Raw genomic sequence first — 19,481 nt, 5'->3', positions numbered from 1 at the left:
GGGCCAATCTTGAAATGAATACATCTCACTAAAGAACAACACTGACACACTGCTGTTATCAAGATTGTCTTTCTTTAATATTTCTTCTGTGCCTGACGTAATCGTCCAGCCTTTTTGAATTGGTATCTCATATTGTTCGAACTCATCACTTTGTGTCCTTTTCTTTTGACTTGACACTGTTCTGTTCTTGTGTACCGAGTGCTGAACTTATATCAGCCCTCTATGTTAATTTCCTCTGTTTGCTGTTTCACTTTCACTCCAGTGGCAGTCCTAGTGCTTTGTGTAGGAAGGCATATTCCTTTGCTGCCTGGAAAAAAAAAAAAACAGAAAAAGTTTATTGAAAAACTGGCACAAGTCTGATATTGGTTCATGACTATCTTGAGCTGCAATTTAAGCGAGGAATTTTTTGATCAACGACAAGCATTGCTTCCCCTTTTCTGGATTCAGGGGTTTCATAACAGGCTGGGCAACCAAGCAAATTGATTGGCTGCAAGGACAATTTTGCCTAGCTGGTTTCACCATCTAGTGTGGGGTTCCAGATAAGTTTTCAAGGTTGGGTGTCAACAAGGAATTTGAACTGGTCAGTTCCCACTGCTCCCACCAAATCATTATTAAATCTTCAATTAATTTGTTGGGTCATGTAGCTGACCTTGCAGGGTTTTTGACATGAGACCCCCTGTATGTGGAACACTGCCAGTGGAAAGTTTTTATTACAAAGAAGTTCAGCTCAAATAGTTTTGCCTGTCTGTGAAAACCAGTTGTCCTCCTTCTGAAAACATGAAACCCCTGTGAATTGGAAGTCAATTCAATGAAGGTTATCACCACCGCCCGCCCCCCCCCCCCCCCCCCCAACCTGGATGTCCAGAAAAGCATTTTGCAGGTGGCCTTGAATTTGCCTCAAGCCATTTATTAGTATGTTGTTTGATAGAGGGAGAAAATGTGAGGGTTAAGTGTCTTGCCGTTAAGTGTCTTAAGGCAAGACAAGCATAATTATATTATGAATATGAAATGGTTTCAAAAGCTAATACTAAAATTTTCCCAGTGTAGAGATGGCCAGCATCGTAATATTAGTCACCTACAGGTAACCTGTTATCAGGTGTTCTTTTCCCCTTCCCCCATTCACTGAAAAAAAAGAATGCCTGATTGCTCATTAAATGTAGCCAAGAAAAACTACCCTTAGTTACATTCTCTTAACTGGTCCTAAGAAACTGAATGGCAACCTGTGAGGAGAACTTGTTTCTTGATACAGCTTAAAATAGCACTCAATCAGAAGCCTCTGCCTGCAAGGTTTTCACAAGCAGTCTGCATTCTTGATGCAGTGCTACTTTTTCACATCCAATATTAATGAAAAGCAGGGAAATTTGTACAACAAATTTAAAACCCTACCTTTTCAATCCTTCGGTATGTTCCTTCTGTTTCCAAGTGCCGTCCATAATAATCAACATGACACACAATCAGTGGTTTGTCACTCTGCTCCTGGCCAGACAACTGATCTCTGAGACGAGCAACCCACTTAAGGGGCAGCCAGTATGGAACGCGGTCATCATTCATTGCAGACGTGACCATCACAGAAGGGTAAGGCTTGTAGACACACAAATACAGAGTTCAAATGTAAATTAATAATGTTACTACAGTGCATGACCCCCCCCCCCTTTACAGCCACCTCATTAATAAGGTCACCTCGTTATTACAGTCACTTTTTTTAGTCCCTGCAAAATGCCCATGCATTTTCTTACAACACCCCATTAATGTGGCCACCCTATTAATACAGTCAACAGCCTCATTCTGAAATACCAACCTGTATAACTCTTTATAACTCTACCACATTTATACAGCCACTCAAACCAGTAACAGTTATGATCATCTTTCGATTGTTAATATTCTACACACTGATTCAAGTTTCAAATTTTTCCAAATTATGTCTGCATTCTGGATGCTTATTGAAGAACACCTATTGAGAAGTGCAGTTGTGATATATCTTTAAAGACCTCACTCAATTTAGACCAGTCATGAGGTTTGGCACTACCCCATTAGTACGGCCTGCTAGTGACCCCATTAATACAACCAAATTTTCATGGCCCGTTGGTAACCATAACAACAGGGTTCCACTGTATTAATATTACTATATTAAGTACTGTACTACATTACTATACCTAATACATTGTACCAAACATGTTCAAACTTTTCACATGTGTATATAAACTTGTGTGTGTTTCTCGGATAGGATCATTAAAAGGAGTACAAATTTTACCTGATTTTTGATGTTTTGATATGGACAGTATGATCTAATGTAATGAAAATCACTTTCATTGGATCTGAAAAAAGAAAAAAAAAAAGCACATCAATTAGAGTCAATAACACTGTACTGTTTCTATGGGCACTTTCTCATAGCAAATAAGCTATAGTTACGGTAACCTTAATTATATATCAGACCGTATTTGTTATTGTAAATAATATTTATATATTATTAACACATTTGTCACAAAAAACCACAGGGAAATTAAGATAAAAAAATGTAGAACACAACTTTGCTTCTTTTAGCTCTGCAATTATCTCTGACCTATTAATAATTTTTCATGGAGGGTGAGAGAAGGGTAAGGGGAGAAGGGACAAAATTTTCAAGATAAAAAATCCATCACAGAAATTGACAAAAATTAAAGATCATCTACAATGAGCCAAAGGAAAAAAATAGTACATTACATGTAGGTACTAACAGAAACTATGCAAAAACATGAGACAAGTGCAGTCTTTACCCAGGTTCACCCCACTCCTCATATTCCTGAATAGTCAGTGGAAGAGAAGGATCCAACATGGACGTCAAAATATCTAAAAATGGAACCTGTAACAATGACACAAATACACCAAATTAATGATTGGACAATCATACAAGTTACAGCGTATGTTACATCTAATGCATGCATTTCCTTCATTAAAATAAGACCTCACAATGATGGCTCCTCATTAAATTATATTCTGCTGGGGGTGGAGGGTGGAGTGTTTTTTTTTTTATTATTATTTTCAAATTTCATTATTATAAGGTATGGTATTCTTACACTCTGCCCAAACTGGCAACAGATCACACCATTTAAATTATTAAATAAGTGTCTTGCCCGAGAAAAATATATTCCAGGTACTGTGTTAATGTGAAACACTCGACATAACCAAGTCCAACTATGCATTAATCATTACGCCACCACATGTCTCACTGTAATTAAAAATTAAACAAGCCAAAACCATGGATTTTCATGTACATATTGTCCAAAAAACACACATATTTGAAAACATCAGAGAAACTGAAAACAGTAGCAGAAGGTGAGTCATTCTATATTTCTAATGTTTTTTTCAGTGACTGGATTTTTTTTCGACAAACTGGTGTAATACACTGTACAAACTGGCATTGGTTTTATGATTCATTACGACACTTATTATAATCAAAAGCACACATGCACAGTACTGAAGATTACAAGTCAACTTATTCCAGCACAAAGACCAACCCGGAGAATAGCAGCCTTGAAGAGCCCTGGTGACCTGTTACAGACCGCACCCACTATCAATCCCCCAGCACTTGTTCCACGTGCTGCTGTTAACTGGGGATGGGAGTATCCCATACGATGAAGTGCTTGCGTACAAGCTTCAAAATCCTGTTTGAAAAGCAACATGGTTACAATTTCTTAAAACTCTTAATTCAGACTCTACATTTTAAACATGTCTAGCAATTGTAATAAGCCTTTCCCGCATTCCATCAAACAATGGCACTGAGTCAAGGTCAGGAAGGCAAAAATAAAGAAAATGTATGAAAATGTCCACCACAACCTCACTCTGGTACTATTGTCTGTACACACTGAAGTGGAATGTAGGAAAGGTTTATTATGACTTGCCAAAAGGCCAATCTAACATTTTTGATAATTTAACAAACATTGCAGATCTATTTTCAGTTCTGAAATCAAGACCAGGAATGAATTTTTGCTGCTGCCTCAATTGCTAGGCTCGATTTCCAGCTGCTGGCAGAAATCGAGCCTGCTCAATTACTATCACCGAGAATTTCATTTAGTAGACAAGATGTTCTGTTCATTAATTTAAATACACTTAACTGTGTAAGTCACCTCTGCCTGAGTATATTCCACTATAAATGAATTGAAAGATGTACACCATATTTCATCTAGTGTGATCACTCAGGTAACTGAGGAGTTCCACTTGACAGGAGTTTTATTTAATATTTGCCACAGGAGGGCAATGGGTTTTCATTGATGGGCAAAACTTTTTGAACTGAACTTCTTTATAACAAAAACTTTCCTGTAGATGGTCAAAACAGGCGGGCAAAATTAGTGTCAAAACCAGTCAATTTACCCAGTGCCTGGCCCTCAATGAAACCCCTGGTTTGAGTTGTTGAAACATCAGCAGCCAATGATGTTGACTTACAGTCCTTTCCAGTCAATTCCAGGACTCTGCACTTGTGGACAATCACACTGGATGAACTACTGAGAATACTCTTGGGTTCAAACCATTTAATGCTACATCAACATGTCATATGCAGTACAAGAAGTAGTGTACATGTACACTGTACCTCAAAGCCCTTGTGTTTACTCTGTAATTTTCCTTCTAGGTACCACTGACGACCAAGTTCACCACCACCTCTGAAAAAATTTGATATTGTGGAAAGGAAAATAGGTGTTGATCAATAGTCAAGCTCTTAGAAAATTAATAATATTAAGTTACCTGTATCTCTAAATTAGACTTAATTGGTTACAACTGCCATTCAGTTCATAAATTATTCCCAAAATTTTAGCTTAATTTTTTTTCAAAAGAATTTCAAATTTGAAAATGTGCACTCGGGTGGTACATTTCCCGCAATTCACAAATTTCTCTCTTTTTGGCAAGGTGCATTTTATTTTCCGTCTTCCTGCTAGTTCTAGATCTTTTGCCAATCTTGATCTTATTTGAGGTTTTTCACAATCAGGTCAGTTCTAGCAGCTAATAAATTCTTTAACATAATTCTATTTTTTTGCATTTCATTTTCACAAACTTTCATTTGTACCTGACATGGCAGAAAGCCAGACACCAACCACGCTTTAACAAGCTGATCCTTTCCACATCAAAACCCATGCTTACATTGATACCATAGGACCCTACAAGGTAAAGGCATAAGGAGAAGAAAGACTAGTGTCAAGTTCTGGCTCATCTTGTGTGACGAAATGTAATTTAACCGAAGTTAGACACACATTAGACATTGCTTCCCATGATCAGCAGTTTCACAAAATAGTGTCATCTGCAAAGTGACCTTAGGCAGTGAAACATATTTAGGCTGAGACACCTTATTTTTTGTGTTTATTGGAATAACCAGAGAGCAGAAGATTGTATTAACAATGTTTATTTCAGTTAAAGGGAGGGTTTCACGGCTTGGTGCATGTACAAGTCACAATGTTAATCATTCAATTCCATTGCTTATAAAACAATCAAAAGCATATTGGTGAATGACTCTTATGGGAAATTTGCCTTTGAAAATTTTTTGGTCAGTCGCAAAAACATGACAATATGCTGTAGGTGAGATTTCTCTGTCAGTAACATTGCTTTTGTATGTTATGACTTAATGCATAAAGTACATTTTCATTTTCGTCTCAAACAGATGTATTTCAGTTATCACAAACTACAATTTGTGATTTCAAGCAGAATGATAGCCTTTGTGTAGTGCCTGCATGTACATGGCTACACAAAGGCTACAGAGAATGACACATGCTCAAAATTCATGGAAGATGTCAACAGATTTATGCAGAAAATCTTGAATTCAGTATTGAATATTGAATTTGTTTACTACGCCTATCAATATCGTGCAGACTCTAAAATTCAAAGCTCAACCGAGAAATACATTTTTCACTACTGTCAATCAAATGTTCGGCAGCCCCTCCCTACTGCCCAGCACTGTTTTGTTGTCTGAACTGTGCTCAGTGATTTGATTACTGTGAACTTGGCAGCAGTCGGAAGCTGGGAGGAGCCACCAAACATTTGATTGATGGTAGCAAAACACACATTTGTCAGTTGAGCTTTGAATTTTAGAGTCCACATGTTATTGAAAGGCGCAGTAATTTGGCAAGACCGTTTTATTCTGGATTGGATACACAAGTTATCTACTTGCATCTGATCAATTGGTTTATAAACAATGGACGACATCGTAGCTTGCACATGCGCCAAACTGTGAAACTATCTCTTTAAATAGCAAGTTACCCAAAAAGAAATATACATTGTATTATGTCACCTGGAAAAGGGTGGGTGGGAAGAGTGGATAGGCAGCAGGGCTACATTTAATTAACAGCAAAAGCTAAATAAATCCTGATATAAACTAACTAGCAAGCATGATATAATTACCATAAACATGCAGCAACAAGGGATTGTTTCCATCCTTTTTGAGATCTTTATGATGAAATAAGGTGACCGGAATATGAGTTCCATCCTAATTGGAAAAAATAATAACAAGTCATGTAACAATATTTAGTTTTTGTATTCTGTTACAAGAAAAAAAAACCTTCAATCTTGTACCACCAGAGAAACCAAGCCCACTGAATGCCAAAAGCTAATTAATAAGTCACATTCAGGTGAACTTGCCCATGCCACTAGAGCTTATCTCAAGTCATCTCTGTATCATGATGTCTTGAGGTATTGCTAGTCCATTGCAAGTTAGCACACAGGTCAAAATTTTGTCTCGACTGGTTTTGCATTGCCAGTATCCAATTCTGGATCCATATTCTGGATGGAGAAAGGGATTCATCAGGGTTCCAGATAAGTTTTCAAGGCAGGGTATCAATATAAAGGTATTCCAATGGGTCAATTCCCACTGCTCCCACCAAATCATTATAAACTTTTTATTAATTCTTCGGGTCTTGAAGCTGATCCTGTCAGGTTTTTGACCTAAGGACCCCTCACTTATCTGGAACACTGATACATGTGTTGCCTGTGGCCCCAACCATGACTTTAACTCAAGGCTGCGTATCCTTTAGTCCACCATATGTTACGTATTACCCAATAGGCCACAGGTCTCCTATCCTATGAAGCCACATAAAACAGTTTCTTTACAAAAAAACATACAACACATTCAAGCTGTAATAATTATAGCTATTGCAGTAAAAATGACTAGATCATGCAAGTGTTGTATGTATCATAACCCTAATGTTGTGTGGATTAATATGATCCTACTGAATAATAATATATTATATTACACGGTACAGTGTACATGTACATCATACCTTACTTTGTATTTCATGTCTGGTGCAGCAAAAGTCTGAACTGTCAATAGATGGCAAATCAGAGAAGCTATGTTTTTCAACCTAAGGAAAAGCAAGAGGCAAGAATAAATCTTTGACAATGACAAGGAATAGAGGAAGTGGGAGAGGTGAGATAGAGAGATGGGTTACAAGGGGTGAGGGAGGTGAAGGAGGGATCGATGAAGGAGGGAGGGTATGAGGTTACTTAGGAAGAGGGAGGTATAGAAGGAAAAGGAGGAGGGGTAAAGAGGTGGAAGAAAGAGCAGAAGGTATATAAAGAGAGGGAATAAAAAGCAAGAAGAGATTAGCAGGTAAGTGAAGAAAAAAAAAGAGGGGGAGAGTGTAGTACAGGAGAAGGAAGAGAAGGAAAAGGAACTTGTTCAACAATTACAACATCACATTGATGATCACAGAGAAGTACAAACTACATTGCACTTATTGACGACCTTGATCAAATTAACATACCATTGACTTGGTCTCCATGTTGTATTCCAAGACACAAGCAGGAAGAATTGGTGAGGACACCGATAAACGCACTCTGTGGTGATCATACATCTGATGAAAAATAAAACAAAGCATTTTGCATTACAAAATTATGGTGAAGCCTTGCTTAGGTCATACAGGGGCTGGGACAGGGGCTGGCTGCCATCTATGTGCTGGCTCCTCTTCAAGATACAGTCACAGCACTTACCGCTTTGGAAATCACAAGGATACAGTGCAAGTTGAGTGTGTTCATTTTTGTCCAAATTAGACCTACATGTAACACAAGCATCTACTGTAATAATGAGATGTGCCATGTTGTGGACAGTGTCTATTTATTGGAAGTTTAAAATTAAGCTAGCAAGAATTTTGTTGGGTTACCCTTACTTGTCAACAGTTTGCTGGCACCTGAGCATCAAGGGGCACCAAGAGTGAAAGTGTTTGCCTAATACCATTACAAAAGGAAAATACAGTGGAATCCTGATTCTTCCAACCCTTCAGGGAAATGAAAATTGAAAAATCACCTACAAGTAGTTGGAAAAAGTGGAGGAGGGGGAATTACAATGTTCTTTGAGGGGAAAATGACTATTGGTTAGAGTTATCAGGGGGTTCGAAAAATCGAGGGTTCTAAAAATCCAGGTTCCACTATAGCCAGACTTCAAGTGTCTCCTTAGCATTACGCTCTGTACCAACTACAATAACAGGTATAAGCCTATTTTGCCTCCATCATTATTCATTACACTTCTACACAGAACCAAGGACATTATGTTGTCTACAAGGTTTTCTCACCAGATTGGATGCTGCTTCTAAAACACAGATGTCTTTCGGAAGCTGTAAAAGAAAGGATTATGTAGAATTTATACTGAGACAAGCAATTCCAAAGAGCAAAGAGTGTGGTAGTACATGACATTTACATGTAGAACCAGTTTTGAGATAGTGTCAAAGTGAAGCGTTGAACACTGAACAACAGTGATACATACATGTAACCCAGCAGCCAGGGCTTTAACCTGGATGTGATCTGTAGCAATTCACTGGGTACCTCCCACAAGCCCACACCAAGACAAAAATGCTCTTACAATACGGTCTGCTTATTAATATGGAATAGAGCTGTACATAACTGTGCATGGAGATCTTTTGAAAACCTCTCTAAAAAGGTAAATTCTGCATATAAGCCAAATGACCCATCTGGTGCATTTATAAATCTCTGGTACCCATTTGTACACCTGGGTGGAGAGAGGCACTGTGGGAGTAAAGTGTCCTGCCCAAGAATACAACCCAATGTCCCCAGCCAGGGCTCGAACCCAGACTGCTCGATCTCAAGGCAAGCCCACTGACGAGGTTTAAATCTCATTACCATCAACAATCTTTGTTTTGGGCAGACAGCACACAGAACTTCTGATTCTCTTTAATAAACTATTAATCGCATCAGGTCCTAAAACCTACTAACAGTTATTTTGATTGTTATTAATTTTTAAATGGGGCCGTCCTCACACATGAGAAGTTTGCAATGTACCTGCACTATATACTGATCTTCAGGCTTGTCAAAAGGTACAATACGAAGTTGAGGAACAGTTCGTTGTCTCTCATATACCACACAGTAGTTCTGAAATACATCCATGTCATCCAAGAAAATCTGGTGATTTAAATAAAGTATGTAGTTTATACAAGATCATTGCATTCACTGTACTGAGGTCCCAAGCATGGGAGTGTCCCGTATGTGTACACCTCTCTAATGAGGCAGACACCTTCCCTACTTAAGAGAGGTGGCTCAATGATTGGAGCAAAACATTGCAATGAGTAAATAAATGAAATGGTTGTTCATGTACTAGTTTTATAGTTGAACCAAACATATTTATTTAATTAACTGGGAAACCTTGTTTACATTATTTTTCTTAACTGCCCTAGCTAAGGGACCCTCTCCAAAGTGGACAACCTTGCCAAGAGGACATTTGAGTTTTAGCAATGCAACTATACAAAAAACTCTACACTTGGACATGGGTGGGGTAAAATTATAATATTGTATAAACAATCAATTTTTATTAAGTAACTAACCTCAGTTTTGTCTGTAACAAATGTTTCCCAGTTTTCTTTCCCTGGATTGCTCTTCGGTGCAGTCATCACCTGGCAATCAAATGCATGAGACAATAGACATCTCACATGTATGCACAAAGTTTGACAGTTATCTAGCAAAGATTGCACAGGTGGTACAGTACATGTAGGCTAGTGACGAGAAGTTATGAAATTTATACATCCAAGGGAAACAGTGCAGCCCTGTCTTGAAAACATCCTGTTTATACTATGACCAACTTATTATAACAGCCAATTTTTTTTTTTTTTGGTCTACCTAAGAAAATGCTTTTTCTAGTCATTTAATTATCATTTTAAGAACCAATTTCAAAATACAACCACTTTTTTCTGGCTCATAGGAGGTCAATATAAAAAGAGAAACAGTGTCACTGCACTCATTGCTACATGTAAGCAAGATTAGGGAGGTTATGCATGATTTCCAAATCCACAAGTGTGCTATCAGAGAAAAAAGAATCATCTGTCTGATATCTGGACTGTGGATTCTACACACTAATACATTTTAAGAACAAGAAATCAAACTTCACAGACCTTATCAAACTTTTGCAGCATGTTTTTCCTCATTTCAAGGACAAAACTTAGTAATATTACATAAATTTTTCAGTTACACCCTTATTAAAGTGTATTTACTCTGTAGTTTTTATCATCAGCATTTGTAATGATGTAAAACCGGTCATCCCTATGGTCAACATAGTATTCCATTCCCTGCTGCCTGGGATGTAATGGCTGGGAAATAAAGGACCCATCCCTGATGTCGACAATGCTAACCTACAATGAAGAAACACAGCAACATGTCTAGTCATTAGGGTGACTACAACTTGTACAATGTATGCAGTTTTGAATTTGTATGTTGGTTTGCTTTTTGGGGTTCTGTAAGACCAACAAATGTAAAGAAATGCATGAAGCTACACACTGTCAATTGCAATTTCCAGAGGGGTGGAACCCTGGGTCTTATAAAAAATCCCTTCCATGGGGAAAGTACAATGTATTTGGATATTTTCTGGAACTACGTTGTCTTGTAATTATTACATGTGTATACTAATTAATGGTGATGTAAGAACAGAATCAATGCCTGACAAATGTTGTGAACCCCACTATGGTTTAAAGAAAAACAAATAATAAATGAATTCTGGTAACTGTATAGTTGATGGCAATTGATGGCATTGTGTAAGTGTGCTATTGATAGATATAATTTCGCACAAAATAATTGTATACTATTAGTTGATATCTATTAAAATATACCGGTATTTCATTTGCATGTAAGTTTGTCACAATAACTTTCATTACTCTAGCACATAAATGCAGAACTTTACACTTACTTCAGAGGTTGATCTTGAGTTACAGTTGATTGTAATGAACTTCCTGTCTTTAGTAACACTCACATCAACAATGTATCTGCAAAAAGAAATCACCTAGAATGAAAGGAATGCTCAATCATGTAAAAGCTCTTCTTTTGTGTCTTAATTTACATACACAAAAAAAAAGCAAAGTTGGATCCTCAGAGGATCCAAGAATTCATTCTTAAATTAAATTTTTCCATTTGTTCTTATTTTGTACTTTAAACACTGCCATCAGCAGCGCATTTTTAGTTATAGCAATTCCACTGAGGTTTACACCTGATTTTCAAGTAAATTAAAGTACAACATAATTACCCTCCAAACGTACCTTTCATCTTCCTCTTCATACAAGACAACATCTGACAGAATGCTCTGACAAGTTTTGTGCCACAAAACAGTATATGGTCGATTGTTATCATCCGCCCTGGTATAGTACAGGGAGAGGTCATCACTTCCCCATTCTAAATTGAAAGCACATCCATGTACATTGTACACATTACATAATTATACTATATTAGGTAAGCCTCCAGCTGTGATTTATTAGTACATTATGAGTCCAATCTGCAGCTGGAGTGATATTGAAAATCATGCATTTCAGTTACATTGATCAGCCAGTAAGTTCCAATAATACTACAGTTGAACCTCACTACTTCGAACTCTCAGGGGAATCAAAAAATAGTTCGAATTAGCAGGAGTTCAAAATAGCCGACAGCAAATGACTGAGGAACAAATCCAAGGAAAATGGTTTTGAGTTCGAAATAACGGGGGATTAAAAAAAAAACCAATTTAAATTACTGGGGTCCCACTCTTGACTGTATATATGTCCACATGTCACAATATTTGCCGCACAGTTATGTGCATTTGGAAGACAATCATTATATAACTGTAAATTGAGACCTGAGCATTCAAAATAAGAACCTAGAAACTGAAACCATTATTATGTGTCGGGTATAGACTAATAACTCTGCCCTTATCTGACCATCTTAAGAATAATACTTCAAACAGTAACTGCAGTACTTAGTCTAGTTACTGGGCTGGCAAACTATATAACCTCAGCTGGAAACTGGCAACTCACCAAAATTGACAACTTTAGGTATGGCATCAATAAAGTTGATTATTCCTTCATGTGCTTCTGTAATATATAAGCTGTGAGTTCCCTCACCACTTTTGTCGAGCAAGAAACCAATATACTAAAACAGGGACATAGAGAAACGTGTAAACAATTAACAACAATACATGTACATTATTTAGTTTCACACACCACCAACAAAAGGCTTTTTAAAAAATCCCTTTTCCCAGTGCGAAGTCATGTACTACACGTAAGCTCAAATACCACACAGGCGACAAAGCACTGCTCCACAAATAAATCAGTTTAGTCTGTATACTCTTTAGAGAAGAGAATGATCATCACAGTTATGAACACAACTTATTTAACAGCAGCTGCTGTGAAAGTAAGGCCTGAAAAAAAATTCAAACTTCAATGGGATTTACATGTAAACCCATGACATCTGCTATTATACTGGTGCAGTGTATTGCACCTGAATTTTTTGCTTTATTTTCACAGCTGCCTATTTAAGTTGTGTATATGTACATATCTGTGATAATCATTCAAAGACATGTCTTCATATCTTTCTTTGCAGTTCAAATAATTATGTGATCTCTAAATTATAATTATTCACAAGTTTGCACTGTATACTCTGGACTGATACAACATGTAAGTCCCCTCCCAAAAAGGCTCTCTCCTTATTTTCCAAAACACTGTCTAATGCATGCTGGCCAATTAACAAACTCACAAAGACTAGATCAAAGAAATATCCCCCACCTTTCCTGAGGGAGACATTTTAATCTTTGTTATGTCCACATGAGAGTATCTCTCAAGTAACTCATTTTCATCGAGAATTGTTTCTGGATCACCATAGGAACCATCTGATGATAGAATAAAATACAATAATTTATACAGTCATTGGATAAGTATATACTAGACACTCAACATATTCTTAACTTCTATTAAAAGCATGTGAATCTGACTGGTAATAATCTGACTCCAATAAATCATTATTGTCTATTTGCCCATAAAATCGATCACATGACCATGCATAAAATGTGCTCTTGAAAGGGAAAATTGTTCTCAGCTTTTGATTTTGGACCACAATGTCCATCACAGAATTCATGTCTACTAATTAAAACAAAAATACACCTCTAACCTACTTAAAAATAACTCAGGGCTGCAGTCTATGTGTTTCAATAGAGTACTGGTAATAAGCCCAGGGGAGAACTCCCATATAAAAGGATGGGGGTGCTTGTCAGAAATTTTGAAAAGAACCCCTTCAAGGTACCAAGATACTGTTTTGTGGGCATGGCTTGAACTTTTTTCACCCCCAAGGGCTACCAATTCTAAAACAACATTATCTCTCCAGACATTTTTTTTTGGCTCAACAACCTAAAAGGTACAGCAAAAGCTCCTGCTGTGGACCTTTTGAGGCTGAATACCCTAAGAGGCACCAAACCTGCTTTTTTAAACTATATTATTATATGGAGAAGAGTGTTTTACTGGGAACTAAACCACTCGTAGATTCCGTACGCCACTTCGTCCAGGACCTGAGTGGCGTATTTTCCGTATGTCACCTTTGTGAGTGTCGTATCGTTCAATGACGTCATGATTCCCGCCTTTTGCTTTTGTTGAATTGGTTTCTCCATATAATAAAAAGAACATTACACGTTGGCTCGAAGATATGAATTTTATGTTCTCGTGGCAAGAACAATATCTCACTCATTCGCTTCGCTCACTCGTGAGATATTATTCTTGCCACTTGAACATAAAATCCATATCTTCTCGCCACCGTGTAATATCCTCTATATGTGTGAGGCTGTATGTTTTGGAGCACAATGCTTCCCTTAAATACCTTCTAATATTTTTCTTCTACGATACACAGGAAGATAGAAGTTTTTCGGTGGATTGCTCAGATGATACACATAACCATCTAGTTCCTAAAAGAAAAGACAGGTTAAAAATTAACACTGTAAATAAAGTATAAAGTGATACATGTACAAACAGATCATTCACCTGTTATTATTTTTGAGAATATTTATTCCAGTCCAGTGCATACAGTATTCCTTAATTCTTGGTGCAGTAACAGGTTTGATACTGACAGACTCCTCAAGAGACTGTTCTGATCACCAGTAATATTGTGTATCAATAATAATAATTATTGCAAAATTATAATAATTTGAGCTTTAGGAGAACATATAAATTTATTGAATAAATCTGACAGACTCACTTCTGGTACTGACTCATTGTCAAAGTGCTTCTCTATAATTTCATTCATTTCCTTTACCAGTTTCTCTTGGAAGACTTCCGTGTCGGCCAATACAGCATCAGCATATCTAGAAAATAATGGCAGTGATAACAGAGATTGAAGTAAACAAAAAGCATACATACATTCCTGCACAGCAAAAACTGCTGAATAATGCGAGGGAAGCCATGGAAAAAAATTGAACAACTGCTTTCTACTATCCGGGTCCTATTTTTGAATTGATGTTCAAACATTTTTCACATTAGCTGCATGTATTGCTCACCAAAAGAAATCATGCACCATTTAATTAATTAAAGCTGAGAAAAAAAATCAATGCCCCTGAAAAAATTCCTCCTACCAGTACAGATTTTTATTAAAGGCTATTAATATGTTTACTTGAAATATCTGTTGCATTTAGTGTAAGTGGCATGCCTGAGAACTAGCTGAATACAGCCCACTTGGAAGCCCATTGACCGCTACAAACATTCAACAACCAGTGTGTCATAGACCATAGGTCTTAACTTGGAAACTTTTTTTACGAGTGACTTGAGTCAACAACTGATAAACATCTTACCGGTATTTGTATTAAGTGTACATGTAGCATGCCTATTGGTGGACTTAATGTACTTTTACATGCAGTATCATCATTTCTTTCCTTAGATAAACTACTGTAAGAGACTAGTGTCTCACCTGTTTTCTTGTTTTATATATTTTCGAACAGCCTAGGTTGACAATAGGAAGGAAAGATAAATTCAGAAATTAATTTGATTTATACATGACCAGCACTGTTAGCAGTCAGTGGAACTGAGTATTTATAAAATAACTCACATTAACTATGTGTGCACTCATTGGTCGATAGGTGTGTTTAGATAAGAGTACATGTTTGTACACACAGTTGTGAGGTTTCAGATTTACACATATTTTGGAGAACTAATTTATAAAAGCAATGAAGTACTTTTCTGTGTTTACATAGCCCCGTCTTAAAACACCTTGGGGACTGAGAGAGTTCTCAAAAAGTTATGTAACCCTTGACTCTGTCTCGGGGTTCGCATAACTGTCCCAAATTCTCTGAACTACCCCTCATGTTTAGATGAGGCTATGTAACCACAGGAAAAGCGCTGTCTTACTTAAATATATCACCAAAGTCAGCCATGTCCCAGTCAAATGATAAAATCTATAGTTTAGGTAGCCTTCAGATCAATGTTAAAGTTTTCCTACCAGTGTATCAAACATGTATCAGTCGTACTGTCGGCCATTCTCTGTATGCTTTGCAATCCATACCAGTATCGTTAAGTTAGACAAGCTCATAGCTTGAGAGTTCTCCCACTTTCCCACCCACCCCTCCCTGGAAGGTAAAAAAATCGACTCAATATTGTTACAGCAAAGTCAAAGAGCATGTAGTAAACTTATGGCGAATCTGACACAATCATCGAAGTAATGCCAGTTGTGTTTCACTTTCAGAAAGGAAGTAAGCCCATGAACAGTAAAGGGGGTGGGGGTGGGGGACGCTACAGCATGGCTGATTACGAATTCTTTGGAGGAGATTTTTCAGTTAAGCTTACCTTTGATCCACGTTTTTTCAGCCAGTGAAAATCGTCTTGAAGTTCAACACCGTGTACCGTTTGATAGCTTGGATCTTTCTTTGGTCTTGGCTCACTAGGAGATGCTCCAAACAGCCTTGAAAGGAAACCGATCGACGATAAACCGCGCGAGCCTCCATGTGAGTGCAGAGGGGCGCGCGAGGCAAACGTCGCTTTGAGCAAGCGGTAGATCCGCATGTTTTCAGCTTAACGAAAATGACAATACAACGTGCTGCGTTCTGTCTGCACCATTTTACGATCACTGTTCTGGCAAGTTTTGGAACTTTTCATACATAATTTTTCCTCGTGCGGTCAGAGCTGTTGTTTCCTGCCGACCAGGATAGTTCAGCGGCAATTCCCACCTTTAACAGATGATTTGTGTTTCATGAAATGAAAATTGTCTTGTACCTCGGGCGGCCAAAGCATCACGGGTAGAAAAATTTGTGACATAAAAAGAAATATGAGTAAAACAAGTGTACGTTATCACGCAAAGTAGGTAAAATTACTCGACAGCTTTTAAAAGGACTTTCACAAGGGCCTTCCAAGTTTGAACATCAAGCGCTCTCTGTTTTAAAAAAGTTTACGTGTCTCAGTCCGGGCCAGAAGCAAGCTCGGCTAGCTAGTAATACTGACTCAAATTTTCCCTCAAATACAGGTATTTGCGAACTTTGGGGACAATAGGCCTGTACTAAAAAGAATCTGATTAAACACTAGAATGACTACAGTACTGTAAATAAATGTGGTAAACACAAATTGCCTTCTTAGGGGGCATTGTTTTTAGTCTCGTCACTCAATCGTTTTTTAGCGCCCGTTTACAAGAAGGGTTAACCCTAGCTGAAGGGCAAAAGATAGCCCGGGTTTACAAGCAACATTTCACCGGTAGGGTAACCCTACAACCCGGGACGACTTAATGCCCAGTTACACTCAAGGGTCTGGAAACAAGTAGAAAGTTAACCCGGGTAGGCGGGTTAACCCTACCTGGAGTGTTTACAAGAGAAAAAGTTAAAATGTTTAAGCAAGCAACCGGAACGATGATCCTGCTGGTGTACGTTGGATCAGTAGTGATCTAATCGGCTTTACTTATAAAATGAAGAATACAAAAGCTAAAACCGACACAAACCAGCCTTCTTCAGGTACAATGAAAATTTTACATTGGGACGTGTTTTTATGTGGCCGATATTTACGTAATACAGGAAATACGTAAAAGTAATTGACAGTGTAAATTAAGGATAAGCATACGATAAAATAAAATAACATGATAAAAGAACGTAATAAAAGAAAACAAATGGAAACAACTAATATGTTTCTTCGCGGATGTTCAGACCATCAGGATCAATTGTTCTGCTTTTTTGAATTAAAAAAGTTTCCCTGGCCTTACGGATAGAGTCTCGGTTCGAAAAGATTTTTTCGATGGGGATTAATTGCATGTCGTTAGTAGCGTGGTTAGGAGAGGACAGGATATGTTCGGCGGCTGTAGTAGGTTTAGGGTAACTCGCATACCCAGGTAACCCTGGCTGCCTTGTAAACAGGACGAAGGAGAAAAAGAGGAAATGCGTGAGTGCTAGGGTAACCCGCTTGTTAGGGTAACCCTCTCTCCTTGTAAACAGGCTCTTGCTGCCCTTCTCGACAAACGTGCTTAAAATAAATAAGCTGCGCGCTTAAAAGAGTATTTCAAAATAAGGCAAGGTAGAGGCGAGAGATGACTGACATTTCAGGCTAATATAAACAATGAAAAATCCAAAGAGAATCGGGGTTTCCACGGAGTGTTATCGGAGCACGTCAAAAATGACTTTTTCACTTCAGTAGAGGAAAGAAGAAAGAAAAACTGTGTGACCAGGGTAATTATTCGGGACCCTCCCTCTGTAATGTGACCGACTTTCGTCTGTGTAGAGTAAAAGAACACTTGCTAGCACTTAGAGCTATAACATAATTTATGGTTATAGCATATACCATGAACATTTTACTTTTAAATTCAATTGGAAAGCCGCCAAGCACTCGAAAAAGTCACGGAAGTTTTACTTACTGGATGAGAAATTTACGAAAGAGCTCGTGATCCGAAAGACTATTAGAAAATTTTCACAATATTGACGAAAAAAATGCCACTATTTAAATACTCTTTAGAAGACCGGTATCACAGACATGCAAGAAGGATCTCTTTCCGTTCACTGAACCTAAGTGCAGAAAGGCAGTTTGTCCTTTTCTAACTAATCAGGGACCGCGGAGGGAAAGGGGCTGGTACGGCTGTAGCTGCCCTGGTACTTTTTTGCTTGGGTTGGTATTTTATGGCGCACAAATGCATGATAAATGGCGTAAGAGTGACTCCTGATGCTTGTTTTTATTGGCCAGATTTTCAACCCTGCCACTTTAAAATGGCCTCCGCGGTCCCCGCTAATCTTTGCTTTCTGCACGTGTTAAAGGGAGATATTCGTCGCGGACTTAACGGGGTATCAGCAAATGCAGGTCGATGGTTGCCTCTTTTGGCGCTTATTACCATAACCTCTAGAACTTCTTAACTCATTGGCGAGCGTGATATCATCCGTGGCTCCGGTGCAAACTATTAATCTTGAGCGGCCCTTGGACTGTCCTCGGCATTGGCTGACAAAAAAAGCTATCTCCATATTATCAAGGTAGCGTGAGGTTTGTAATGAGGAAGTATTTGTCAAGTTATTTTGTTTTGCAATTTTTCCATAACCAGACCAATTTTTCCCAGAACAGACTAAACAAGCGAACTCAATATAGTTATTATCACGACTGGTTCGTTTACAACCCTGCTAATAATGTATAAATTTGTTTCCGTTGTTCATTCTCGGTAAACGAACACGCCGTCAAAATTAAACATTTATTAAGTATGTTTTCCAAGCCGCTTTCGTGAAACTTAAAATCAAATTGTCTGCAGCGAGAATGAGAGAAAAAAGATTTTTACTCAATAACAACCTATTTTTCATGCGATGTTTTGAAAAAGTAATTCGTCCAAACTTTCATTTCTGAGCGGGCCATCTTAGCGGTTCGTATGACAAAATTTAGATCGCTCAGTGAACCAATCAGAATTCTTCTTTTTATCGATCGTGTACCAGATTGCCATAGAACAAAAACAAATTAAAAGTTCAATATTTAATGGACTGCTGCCACTCTCCCGGACTCTGCGCTTAGTGCAATAGTCCAGCTTTGACACGAACGTTCAGTCCTTTCAGGATTTTTTTCGTTTCTTGAGAGACGCAAGTTCCATTTTTACCGGGCTATCACACATGATACAATACGAGAGAAATCTACCTTTTGCGTTTTATACCGACAAACTGTCAACGAAGCCAGCATAGTTTAGACCTGACTACTGATAGAAAAAATGTTTAAGCTAGGCGAGTCCTTGTTCTCTCAGATAAAAGTTCGAATTGATGTTAACAAATATTTTTCAAATTAAATGAAACTGGAATGACATTTTGTTTCTCCTAATTAAAT

At 37.9% G+C, this 19,481-nt stretch overlaps 1 protein-coding gene across 2 annotated transcripts; it reads right to left on the bottom strand.

The window, feature by feature from the left end:
* Nucleotides 1–53: 53 nt before the first annotated feature.
* LOC110060989 (prolyl endopeptidase-like) lies at nt 54–17,145 on the bottom strand. 2 transcript variants are annotated; one of them, XM_089291666.1, is made up of 22 exons: nt 16,011–17,145; nt 15,139–15,170; nt 14,434–14,539; nt 14,059–14,143; nt 12,978–13,081; nt 12,231–12,345; nt 11,484–11,616; nt 11,138–11,213; nt 10,449–10,586; nt 9,786–9,854; nt 9,247–9,366; nt 8,523–8,564; nt 7,719–7,808; nt 7,236–7,316; nt 6,361–6,445; nt 5,036–5,126; nt 4,565–4,634; nt 3,495–3,641; nt 2,754–2,839; nt 2,252–2,315; nt 1,387–1,581; nt 54–307 (listed from the first exon to the last, which is right to left on the bottom strand). In XM_089291666.1, the coding sequence occupies exons 1-22, from the start codon at nt 16,224–16,226 to the stop codon at nt 254–256; spliced, it is 2,199 nt and encodes a 732-aa protein (XP_089147792.1). In that variant the 5' UTR covers nt 16,227–17,145; the 3' UTR covers nt 54–253. The 2 variants fall into 2 exon arrangements, with proteins under 2 accessions (XP_089147792.1, XP_089147793.1); XM_089291667.1 differs by lacking the exon at nt 16,011–17,145 and adding an exon at nt 15,667–15,784.
* Between the last annotated feature and the right edge of the window lie 2,336 nt (nt 17,146–19,481).

The sequence above is a fragment of the Orbicella faveolata genome, unplaced genomic scaffold (assembly GCF_042242905.1).
Source record: "Orbicella faveolata isolate gen_17 unplaced genomic scaffold, um_ofav_v1 contig_24, whole genome shotgun sequence".
NCBI classification, from domain to species: Eukaryota; Metazoa; Cnidaria; class Anthozoa; order Scleractinia; family Merulinidae; genus Orbicella; species Orbicella faveolata.
Note: the sequence above shows the minus strand (reverse complement) of the source record. Positions and strands in the feature narration are given on the sequence as shown.